General features: G+C 38.4%; 1 protein-coding gene across 1 annotated transcript in view; it reads left to right on the top strand.

The window, feature by feature from the left end:
* VTI1A (vesicle transport through interaction with t-SNAREs 1A) overlaps positions 1-12,785 on the top strand; it is a 368,440-nt gene that overhangs the window by 202,010 nt on the left and 153,645 nt on the right. Inside the window, exons 6-7 of the mRNA XM_003787164.3 lie at positions 10,292-10,362; positions 11,327-11,388. Of these exons, the coding sequence (XP_003787212.1) occupies positions 10,292-10,362; positions 11,327-11,388 (133 nt within the window). The remainder of the gene's footprint in view (positions 1-10,291; positions 10,363-11,326; positions 11,389-12,785) is intronic.

Below are 12,785 nucleotides of genomic sequence, written 5' to 3'. Positions count from 1 at the left end.
TGCTGAGGAGGTAGTGTTAAATCATAATTGCTTTAAAGCACACACACACACAACCTAGGGCTTACATACTTTTTTGCTATATTTCTCTAAGAATGAATAAGTTTACTTTCAGCTTATGTGAATGTTTAATTTTCTTTAATAATGTCATGATCAAAGTGCTTGTAAATATTTTATAGTACATAGCAAATGCAAATGTCCTCAGAGGCCAAGTAGGCTACTGTACCAAGCACTCGAATGTTGGAGACTTGGGCAGCATGGAAACATGACCTGCTTAAAAGCATTAAGTTCTTGGTGTTTTGGGTTTTTCTAAACATCATCCTGGGGGCAGGATGGGAACACATCTGCGGGTCTGTTTGGCCCTTATGCTCTGTTTACTTATATCAGTGGTTTTAAACTGGTATATCATGGCATGGTGTGTTGTGAGAGGATCATAGGTCTGCCATGACAATTTTTAAAGATCATTAATTAAAGTATTTTTAAAAGAAGTTCCAAGCACAGAAAGTATATTCTTTTTTTGCTCTTTTTTTTTTTTTGAGACAAAGACTCAAGCTGTCACCCTGGGTAGAGTGCAGTGGCATCACAGCTCACAGCAACCTCCAACTTTTGGGCTTAAGTGATTCCCTTGCCTTGGCCTCTCAAGTAGCTGGGACTATAGGTGCCCACCACAATGCCCAGCTGTTTTTTGCTTGTAGCTGTCATTGTTGTTTGATAGGCCCTGGCTGGATTCGAACCTACCTGCTATGGTGTATGTAGCTGACGCCTTAGCCTCTTGAGCTACAGGTACCGAGCCTGCTCTTTTTTTTGTTTTTTGACCAACATAATAATCTAGGTGTGCCATAGAAGTTTAATTATAGCTTCAAGTGTGCCATGAGTAAAAAAGGTTGGAAAACACTAGCATACTCTGTAGAGAAAAAGAAGCATTAAGTGTTTAGAGTTTTTGAGTTCTCATATTCTACAATCAGTGGGGGCACTAAAGATTATCTAGTCTGGCCCAGTGTAGTGGCTCACACCTGTAATCCTAGCACTTTAGGAGGCCGAGATAGGAGGATCACTTGAAGCCAAGAGTTTGAGACTACCCTGAGCAAGAGCAAGACCCCGTCTCTACAAAGAATAGAAAAATTAGCCAGATGTGGTGGCACACTCCTGTAGTCCTAGCTACTTAGGAGGCTGAGGCAGAAGGATCACTTAAGCCTAGGAGTTCAAGGCCACAGTGAGCTATGATGATGCCACTGCACTCTAGCCCAGGCAGCAGAACAAGACTCTATTTCCCAAACGGGTGTGGGACGAGGGGTGGGAGTGGGGGTACAGGAAAAGAAAAAAGAAAATCTAGTCTAAGATTCTCAATTTACATTTAAGAAAGCTGAGACCCCGAGAAGAGAAAGTGTTTTACTTAGGTAAATAAGTGAATAGTTCTTTCTTTTAAATGGGTCTTAAAGATAAAAAGGGATTTGGAGATCATTGTAGATTTGTCATATTTATGTATTACCAATACAGCAGCCACTACTCACATGTAGCTACTGACTTGAAATGCAATTAGCACTACTGAGGACAGAACTTTCAATTTAATGTTACTAATTTAAATTTAATCTGGCTAGTGGGTACCGTACTATTTTGGACAAAGAAACTTTGGAGATTAGGGTTTTCGTCTCTAAATTACTACAGCCTACCCACAGTAAATATTATGCTACTCCACATATAACTTCAGAGCCAGCTAACAGTATGCTTCTATTAATCTCTCCTCCATCTATCATGCTATGATTTTCATATACCTGTATTTTAGTTATGTGTATATTGTTACTATTTCTATGTTAAATAGTTAGTGACTTTTAAAAGAATGTAAGAGGCCAGGCGTGTTGGCTCACACCTATAATCCAAGCACTTTGGGTGGCGGAAGGGCAAGATTCACTTGAGGCCCGGAGTTTGAGACCAGTCTGACCAATATAACAAGACTCCATCTCTCAAAAATATACAAAAAAGTAGCTGGGCACCATGGTGTACACCCGTAGGCAGTTACTGGAAGGCTGAGGCGAGAGGATTGCTTGACCCTAGGAGTTTAAGATTGTAGTGAGCTATGATCAGGCCTTTGTACTATAGCCTGAGTAACAGAGCAAGACCTTTCTCAAAAATAAAATGAATAAAATAAAAATAGGAGAAAAAGAAATACCGTTTCTGATGCTCCTTATTCCTCCCTATAGATCCAACTTTTCATCTAGTATCATTTCTCTCAGCCTGAAGAATTTCCTTTATTGCCCACAGCTTTGTTCTGCTGGATAATTCTCTAATTTTTTTTAATTTATGCATTTATCTATGAGTTATTTTAGGGACAGAAAAGATGAATGGGAATGATATTGCAGATAGAGAATTTAGCTGCCTTCATGGAGAAATTCTTATTTTTTAATTACCAAAAAATCATTTCATCTATATTTTTGAAGGATATTTTTATTGGATATTGAATGCTAGAATGACCTTTTTTTTTCCCCTTTAGCATTTTAAAGTATTGTTCTATTGTCTTATATTGTTTCTGATGAAAATTTAGTCTTCTTTTTTTGCCATCATTCTTCTAAATGTAATGTGTTTCCCCCCGCCCCCGGCTGCTTTTAAGATTTTTAATTTATCTTTAGTTTTTAGAAATTGGCTATGATATGACCAGATGTATTTTTCATTATATTTATCTTCCTTGAAGTTTGTTAGACTTCTTTGATCTGTGGTTGATTTTATTATTAAATATAATTTGGAAAGGTTTAGCTATTCTTCAAATATTGATTCCATCTCATTTTTTAAATCTCTAATAATCTCTTTTTCTGGAAATCTAATATACATTCATGTAAGACCACTTTTTATTATCTCAGAGATTATTGACCCCATGTTCATTGTTTAAAACCTTTTTCCCTTCTTCAGTTTGGATGATTTCAACCAACTTGTCTTCTTGTCCAGTGATCCTTTTTTCTATAGTGAAAGATGTTCTGTTTGGCCCATTTAGTGAATTAATTTCAAATGTTGTACTTTTCCATTTTAGAATTTTGTTTAGTTCCTTTGTAGAGTCTTCATGAAATTGAATAAATTATCTCTTCACCCTTTGTGTTTACCTTTTCCTATAAATTCTTTAACACACTATAATAGTTGTTCTAAAACCTTTCTCGCTAACTGTAAAGAATTTAGAAGCTATTGGTCTAACTAAGATAGTCTTCTCTTGATTATTCCTCCCCCTCCCCACTTTTCAGCATGTCTTATAATTTTATAATATTCTATACATTGTGTGGAAAAGAACAGTAGAATCTGAAATTTAACATTCTGGGCTTATTTTCCTCCAGAAATATTATTATCTTGTAGTTAGATAATGGAATGATTAGTTTCTGAGTTGTTGTTAAGTTGAATCTCTAATTGGATTCATTTATGGTGGATCCTAATCTGTGTTTATGCTCCTTTAAAATCTTATCAGTATTGGAGCAGGGAGTGGGTTGATCTACCATGGCAGATATTTTTTGGTTCATCTTTAGGCTCAGCCGTGACAGTGTGTAAGAGTATAATCACCACGGGAATGTGTGGGAATATGTGGTTTCTCTGTAATAATAAGCTACTTTCTCTTTTGCTTCTTCCCTGGCATATTTGAAGATGTGGGGAAATTATCAGACCAAGTCCAAGCAGTTTGTTTTTGTGTTTGGAGCTCATCTGGATTTCCCTCTGTCTTGTAAGCCTACATTGTCATGTAACGTTTGGCCAACTGCTGTCATCCCTGTAAATTCTATGGCAGGTTCACATGTGTGCACAGACCAGGCACTCGCCCTAGGTATGAAAGTTGCCACAATTCTTTGTTCACATGTGAAGGGCTTGTTTGTCTTTAGAATTCACCAGAGCTTCTTTGCATCTTCTGAACTTTCCCCGAAAACATTTGGTAATTATTTTGTCTGGGTTTTTCTTGTTTCCATGGTGTGGTCATTTACATCTTTCTACATCATAACCAGAAGCAGAAGTTCCTCACATGTTTTGAATTGTCAAGTAATGAAAGATGGTGAAAGAACTATCTTTTCCATGGACCCACCTTTCCAGGTGTCAGAAATTAAGACTCTTCCTGCCTAAGTAACGTAATACTGAGGATAACTTAGAAAGTCAGAGCCTGACAGTAGGGTCAGTGCCCAAGATGCCATGCTTCATACCAAAGAGTGACTGACCCAAGTACCTCAAGATCAGATCCCTCTTGGGAAAGCTGTATGTGACTCCCTTTGCTTTCTGAAGCAACAAATTTTCTACCTTTATGACATTCAGTGGCCGAAGTTCCCAAGCCATGTCCAAGATCAAGTACTCCAAATTGTTAGGAAATGTCACTTCATATTTTCCATCTGTTTGTGGTGGTCTGCAACTCAAGTAGGAAACACATTCTTCAAAGTAGATCTTTTACAGTATTGTATGAATGCCTACCCTCCCCAGAAGTTCCCATATGCAAACAATAAGATGTGAATGTCTTTCACCCGCTATTAAAATTGCCAATAAGGTTTTCAAGTGCCAGAAAATTACCTTCTCTTAGTTCTTTAAAGTAGACTCAACTAGCTGTCTTCACTTTTTAAAATAATTTGTTGGTAACCACAACAAACTTAATGTTGTAAAAAGGAAGTTAAATAAATATAAGTGTGCTAAGGAATAATCAGTATCTCCTGGAAGAGAGTGCTGCTTATAGCCTAATGGCCAAAAGTTTTAAAAATATTTTGAATTTATCAAACAGGATTTTTTTTTTTTTTGGTAAATTAGATTTGAAGCCCACTCCTGTTTAGCCCAATTTATAACATGTAAGCAATCAGTTCCTGCTTCTTACAGAAAATATTTCAATCTGCTCATCTCCAAAATACAGATCTAATAATAGTTTTTTAAAAAGAAGTTCACTCTGGTTAGTGTTATGATGGTCTTAGACTCTTGGTCAGATGACATTATTATCACATGAATAGAGAGACTTGATGTAAGCTCCTCAAAGTCTCACATTTGTACGGCTAGGCCAGTCTGCTAGGAAGTGTCTTGCTAGATTCGCAGTTACCTGCTCCCTTTTCAGTTTTTGTATGGGGTTGGGGAAGTGTTCAATGTCTGTTACCTATACCCTCGAAAAGACTAAAGAGGAAAGGAAATGTTACAAAACCCTTTTGCAGGTGTGTGTCCCTCTAAGAAAGGCCATAGGTCAGGAATATGATTGATTCTGGGTAATTGCGAAAACAAAAACTCATTTTATGTGTTTGAGCTCTATCCTCCCGGGATGGTTCCCAGAACCCCCATGGAAAGGACAGAAGTAGTACAGGAAGGAACGCTTCCTTTCAGGAATTCATTCATCCTGCTCATACTGACATGTAGGATTCTGGCATGCAGCGTCAGTTTTCGTTTTCTTTCATGCTTCCCAATCTCAAGATCTCAAGATCCTCACAATCAACAAGTATAGTATATATAAAATTTGCGATTTCTCAAATGGTTTCAGTAGCGGTAGAATGGCTATTCTTATTCTGAAGGCCCTAAGAAAATTTAAAGGACTGAAAAGTCTAGACTCATTATACTTGTGTGTATCACCACCAATGGTTTAGGCCTATGAGTTTGTGTTCCTCCTTTTCTGGTGTTTTTGGTGAATGCATACATCTTAAGTAAATTATTCAAGAAAAACCTAATCGTATTACTAATTTTTAATGAAGTAGTCCCTAAATATCTAATACTTTTCTGACCAATGATAGTTATGTTAAAAATAATCTCTTCGAATTAGCTGTGTTGTTTTGTCTGGGTTTGACTAGGGGAGGAGATCCCATGATGGAAAAAACCAGGGCAGGGCACAAGGCCTTGTGCCTATAATGTCAGCACTTTGGGAAGCTGAGACATAAGGATTACTGGAGCAGGATAGTTTGAGACCAGCATGGACAACATAGCAAGACCCCATGTCTACAAAAAAAATCAGACAGCTATATTGACACCTGTAGTCCCAGCTACTTGGGAGGATCACTGAATAGTCCTAAAGTGGGAGGATCACTTGAGCCCAAGAGTTTGAGTTCAAGGCTGCAGTAGGATATGATTATGCCACTTTACTCCAGCTGGGCAACATAGTGAGAACTTGTCTCTAAAACAAACTAAAAATACCCACATAACTTCCATTGCATTCATATATTTTTATTCCAAAAGAGTGAACATTTATTAGAGCATTAAAATGGAAGGTAGTATGTAAGAAATGGAAAAAGAATTGTTTCCAACAAATGCATGGCATTTAGGTGTTAAGATCAGGATAAGATCACTTTTGCCAATATCTCTTCCCTGAGTAGGTGTAGTTGGTATTTAGGATACTGAGCTGTTTCCAGGAGGTAAGGAAATTGTGGGAGTGGCTTATGACTTCTGAAAGGCCCAATCTCTTTATGCTGTAAAGAGCAAATATAGATCCATTTGATGTAGAGTTTTTCCCCTGCTGAACCTGAGAGGGATCAGGATCTGTTATCTGCTTTCTGGTGTTGACTTCTCCAGTGCCGCTCTTGATGGGCTTTAGGAATAAGAATAGGTCACAACCTTTCATATACTTTATTTTTCACTTTTCTTCATTCTTTTATTTCTTCACTCTTTCTACAAATACTTACTGGAGACACTATACTGGCCATAGATACGATAGTAATAACCTATTTCGTATTCATTTGAGATTGCATATTATAATACCATTAATCTGGATAAGAGAAATGATTATAAAAATAGTATTTTGCTGGAATAATCACAGTATCAGTGGTGCTCATAGACACTAGAGATTTTAAGTTAAAATGAATGAAAATTGCTATATTACATTGATTAAAGAAATCAGTAACGGATGACAAAATTGAATATTATAGTGGTTTTGCAAGAAGAAAAATTCAACTTTAGTTGTTTCCTCCTTCTCCATTATTGATATCATCTTCCACTTTTATGATACTTCCACTGGGAACCACATATCTTGTCCCAATTTCACCTTAAGGAGAAATTGTGTGAAGTTAATAATAAAGAGCTAAAGTAAATCTAAGAGAAAGTACTATACTGGGGGAAAAATTCAGTTTGTATAGTGTCAAAAATATATTTATGATAGTACATGTAACTATTTCTTATTAGTTGGATTTTCTGTGTCGAGAAGAATATACAGTTCTTTTTCTGATGTGTCTTGAAATGCAAAGTTTGCTGTAACATTTGCCTTGAACTAGTCTTCACTACTAGCATGGAAGTCACATGAGTACAAACACTTGCTCTTCTTTACAGACCATCTCCCTGGAACCTAAGCCTGGCACAAAGTGGGGGCTCAATGATTATTTGTTGACTGCTTTGGATCTTTTTTTAAAATTTCAGATTAATGTGGAGGTAGATATAATTAGGTTACATAGTTTGCTTTTGTAAGGGTCAAGTCCAGGTTGTAGCTATGTCCTTCCCCCCCACCTCCGCCCCAAAGGATGCCATGTACTCTTTGGGTGGGAATTTACCCAACCCCTTCCTCCTATCCCCCTTACTTAAATTTAATTGAGTTTTCTCTCCTGAGAACATGTAGTTGTTAATCTACTTGTTCTAATTAAGTACTAAATGTTATGTGGTGCTTGTTTTCCCATTCTTGTGATGCTTCTCTTAGGGGAATGTTCTCCAGAGCCATCCAGGTTGTTACAAAAGATACAAAATCTCCATCTTTTTATGGCTGAATAGTATTTCATGGTGTGCATATACCATAGGTTGTTAATTCATTGATGCGCTGAAGAGCACCTGGATTGTTTTCACTTCCTTACAATTGTGAATTGTGCTGCTATAAACATTCAAGTGCAGATGTCCTTATGGTAAAATGACTTTCTTTTCTTTTGGGTAATACTTAGTAATGAAATTGCAGGATGAAATTGTAGGTCTGCTTTTAGTTCTTTGAGGAGTCTCCATATTTCTTTCCACAGAGGCTGGACTAATTTGCAGTTCCACCAGCAGTGCGGGAGCTTTCCTTTTTCTCCACACCCACACCAGCATCTCTTGCTTTGGGACCTCACAGGGGTTAGGTGATATCTCAAAGTGGTTTTGATTTGCATTTCTCTGATGATTAGGGATCATGAGCATTTTTCGTGTATGTTTGTTAGCCATTCATCTGTCCTCATGAGAAACGTTTCTGTTCATGTCTCTTGCCCAGTTTTTAATTGGGGTTTATGGATCTTTTCTTATTGATTTGCTTGAGTTCTTTGTAGATTCTAGTTACTAGCCCTTTTTCAAATTTGTAGCATGCAACCATCTTCTCCCATTGAATCTTATGGATTATACAATGACATTCATTTGTATAATACCGTATAGCTTCCACAACATTTTTTCTTAGGTTATCTCATTTGATTATAACATTAATTTGTGAGAAAAATAGAACTGAAATTATATCCTATGAATAAAATTCTAGCTCAAGTGAATTAGGACAGAATTAGGATAGAAGAGTGTCATAGTTATAATAGTTCATTGATTTTTTTTTCATATCAATCATCATCATTAAATAAACGCTTATTATTATTGTTCTGAGCCAGTCATTGTGCTAAATATTTTAACTGGATTATCTCAGTGAACCCTACAAGAGCCCCATGTTATAGTACTATTATTATTCTTCCCATTTCATAACCTGAGGCACAATGAAGTTACCTAACTCTTCTTACATGAGGCCATATAACTAATAAGGGTCTGCCCTGGGATTTTTGCTCAAGCAGTGTAAATTTATAGCCAAAACTCTCAATATGGCCTAAGGCCTGCTCTACAGTTTTTAGGACGTCCTTCTAAAAAGTTTGTCAGTGTACATACATGGGGAAAATAACTACTATGGTGATTTCCTCGTGACTTCGTTAAATTATTTGCTATTATTATACTAGATGCTTCTTCAATGTTTCTACAAGTTTATAAGCCAGAGAGATTGTTGTTATGGGTAAAGAGGCAATACAAGAGGGAAAAATAAAAAGATAGAGAGGATATGGGAGTCAGATAAGTTGCCAAGATTTAAGAGAGACAGATTGGCTCGGCGTCTGTGGCTCAAGTGGCTAAGGTGTCAGCCACATACACTTAAGGTGGCAGGTTCGAATCCAGCCCAGGCCCACCAAACAACAATGATGGCTGCAACCAAAAAATGGCCGGGCGTTGTGGCAGGCGCCTGTGGTCCCAGCTACTTGGGAGGCAGAGGCAGGAGACTCGCTTGAGCCCAGGAGTTGGAGGTTGCTGTGAGCTTTGATGCCATGATACCCTACCCAGGGGAACAGCTTGAGGCTCTGTCTCAAAAAAAAAAAAAAAAGAAGAAGAAGAAGAAAATCCACTTCCAAAAGGTGGAAACCCTCTGAAGCCAGAGAAAAACGATCCTGTTCCTCAGTTTCTGCTTCCTCGGAGACCCCTCTGATTCCCAATAAAGTCTTAAAAAAAAGAGAGAGAGAGAGAGAGAGAGACAGATTAACATTCTACTAATGTACAACAAGACACCTTCAGGTACTGGAGAATGAGTCCGAAAAAAAATTCTTCAAGGCAACTTCAAGGCAAGGTATTTATGAGGTCTAGACATACTTACTGTTTCATAAGAAGGTCTGCAGTCAGAGGAGAGACTCTTAATGCCCCCCAAATTAGATGATCATGGCAGGGGAAAACCTCATTGGAACTTAGCTTTTTAATGAATATGCTAAGATGCCTATAGCAGGCAGCTAAATGTTTGGAAGCTCTCAGGTGAAAACACTACCTCCAGCATGAGCCATCCTGAACTACATATTACCAAGTGTACTTCACCATGACTTATTCAAGTATCTCCAGAAGCTGATGACACATTAAAAGAGCCTTTACCCCTAAGAGTGCAGGAGCCTAGAGATAGCTCTACTACCAACAAGCTGCAGTAGGTAAAAATAGCATTACCTATGCAGAGTGAATATATTAAAATCAAAATTGTTCTATTTGGGGACTGACTGACATATGCAAAATGGTCCCATATTGAACGGAGGGGGTAGAACGGAATCATTAACATTCCTTATAACCTGTAAAAACCAAAGACTAAATTCCATGATGACAAAATAATGGACCATTGGACCTGGACTCTCCTATCTTTGCTGATAATTTGCAGGAATGGCCTGGAAAAAAATCACCTCTCAATAATCATTGCCGTGTTAGTTATGCTCCGTGGGGTCAAATGACTAATCACATTTAAGATAAATAGGTAAATTTATCAAATCCCACTTATATTTTTCAAGTACATGAATTGACGTATGTATCTAATGTGTATGTATATATATAAAGACTGCTTTAACATTTCAAGTCACTTTGATACTTTTGAAATTTATCCTCACTCAAATTTTCTTTTTCGTAGAGCAAATTGGTCAGGAGATGTTGGAAAACCTCAGTCACGACAGAGAAAAGATACAGCGAGCACGTGAAAGAGTAAGCATAAGTGACACCGTTTTTTCACATATCCAGTAAATGAGAAGACTTCCTTTAAAGTCTGTCAAGTAAAAGGCATTGGGCTGGGGATTCGAACCCGCCACCTTAGGTGTACGTGGCTGGCGCCTTAGCCGGTTGAGCTATAGGCGTCTGCAACCAAAAAATAGCCGGGCGTTGTGGCGGGCGCCTGTGGTCCCAGCTACTTGGGAGGCGGAGGCAGGAGACTCGCTTGAGCCCAGGAGCTGGAGGTTGCTGTGAGCTGTAATGCCACGGCACTCTGCCCAGGGGGACAGCTTGAGGCTCTGTCTCAAAAAAAAAAAAAAAAAGGCATTGGGACACACAGAATAACAGTTACATATGCTAGATGTGCGTATGCATAAGTATGACTGGGCGAGAAGAAGGCATAAAGTCTGTGTGAATAAAGAGAAGGAGAGTGAGATAGAGAAGAAAAAAGGAGCTGATTTCCATCCTGGAATCTATACTTCTATCCTGGAATGCCCCCAGGTAGATATTTTATCCCACTCTGTAGCTGAGAAGAAAGTCATTGAGGGAGCTTTTGGAGAATGGCAATCTTTCAGAGGGAAAGCTATAGAAACATTGAGGTCTTATCCTTCCTCAATTCGTTTTGGTTGTGTTTGTATTTTTAAGACTGTGAACATTCCTAAACTGGAGATGAATTATCGGATGTACATTAACTGTTGTCAGCCCGTGAGGCCCTTGCTTTTATATCCAGTTCACGTACCCACTCTAAAGCTCCTGGGATTACCTCTCACATGTCATTGTCAGAATCTAAGGATTTCTGTGTTTTGTGTAGGTATCAGGAATGTATGTATTTTTGTGTTGTTTAAGCGTTTTCATTGTTTGAGTTTTCTATCGTGAAGTAAATTGTTGCTTGCCGTTCCCCTTAGAAGAAATCTACTTGCACATCGTGTTGTTTTGTTTTAATGTTGCTGTTCCCTTTCAGCTTCGGGAAACAGATGCCAACTTGGGGAAGAGTTCCAGGATTCTGACGGGGATGTTGCGAAGGTAAGAGCAAGGTAGGGACCTATCTTCCTGTCTTTCTCTTTTTAAAAACTGTTTCATCCGGTCACGATGGTGCATTTTAAAGCTTTCTAGCCTCTGCTCGTAGTACCTGTATCAAGACCCTTGAAATAAAAGAATACTGATATTAACTCTTGTTTGGAAGGGACACATACCTCAAGCTATGGGAAAAATTGGGGTTAAAGATGAAGTATTTTCTTATAGCCTGGGGAAGGCCCCATGGCAGGAGCAGTCTGATCTATCTTCTGTTTGGGGGGCCCCCTCGTTATAGAGAACACAGCCTGGCCGTTATCGGGAGTATGCTTGCTGTTAGCTCTGCTCTCTGCCACCTCGTCTTCATTCCTTTAAGGGACGCTGTTTGAGGAAACATCTATTTTATGTATACGCTTAAAGATGATTTATAAAAGGCAAGATTATTTGAATAATCTGAATTCATATGTGCTAGCAAGCAAAAGTTTAGTTTTTTATGTTTACACTTTGATGGAAAACATGCGGGTATGAGAGAGAACTGAACGAGTGTAGGTGAGAATCCTCCGACGTGTTCTCAGCCTGCAGTGATTTTACCTTCAGGATCTACCAAATGAGACTCATCCAGCACGACTGCCAGCCTGGAACTGTAGATAGAAAGGTGAGCGAGGAATTCTGAGAATGGCCATAGCTGAATTAGAATTGTAAAGAAGGAAATCTGCTTTAAAGTTGGTGCTATAGTGACAACTATTTTAAAATGTCTGATGTCTTCTCTGATCACGTATCTAGATACAACAATTTGCTAAAAATATGTTTGCTCTGTGAAAGGTTTATTGTATGCAAACCAATTACATGTACAGTTGTTCGGTCCTCAAGGCCAATGTGCTTTTCCTATTGCCCTGACCAGTGGCGAGTTGAAGGGCTTTTGGGACACTTCCGGCCAAGGCCAGCCTCATTGGCTACATTGCCTCTGCCTTGCCTTTTCCTGGACACACAGACCTAACTCAGAACCATAAACCACCAAATTCTCTGATTAAGCTTTATAGGTAAATGACCTACGAAAAACTCAAAACTCACACAGAAGGGAAGTGGCGATTGAAAGGAATGCTTCAGTGCCCGTAGACAATAAAAAAGGGGTGGGGGAGAAAACCTCTCTTGCTTCCCAGGGAGGGCTCCTGCAACGTGAGCTGTACCGAATATTCTGCATATGTCTCCATTTTGTCAGATCTCATTAAAGAGTCCCCCTGCTCTATGGCAATTGAGCTGTCCAGAAATCATTCATCATTTTTAGTGTAAAAAAAAAAAAAATCATGCGGTTATTTAAATAATATCATATTAATGTTAAAGTTCAGCTGTCATTTAATGGTATGGCTTAATCAGACGTAGCATTTAGGAAAAATAGTTTATTCAGCCTC

This window comes from Otolemur garnettii, unplaced genomic scaffold (assembly GCF_000181295.1).
Source record: "Otolemur garnettii isolate 467f Iridium unplaced genomic scaffold, OtoGar3 scaffold00021, whole genome shotgun sequence".
NCBI lineage: Eukaryota > Metazoa > Chordata > Mammalia > Primates > Galagidae > Otolemur > Otolemur garnettii.
This window is presented reverse-complemented; position numbering and strand designations above follow the sequence as displayed.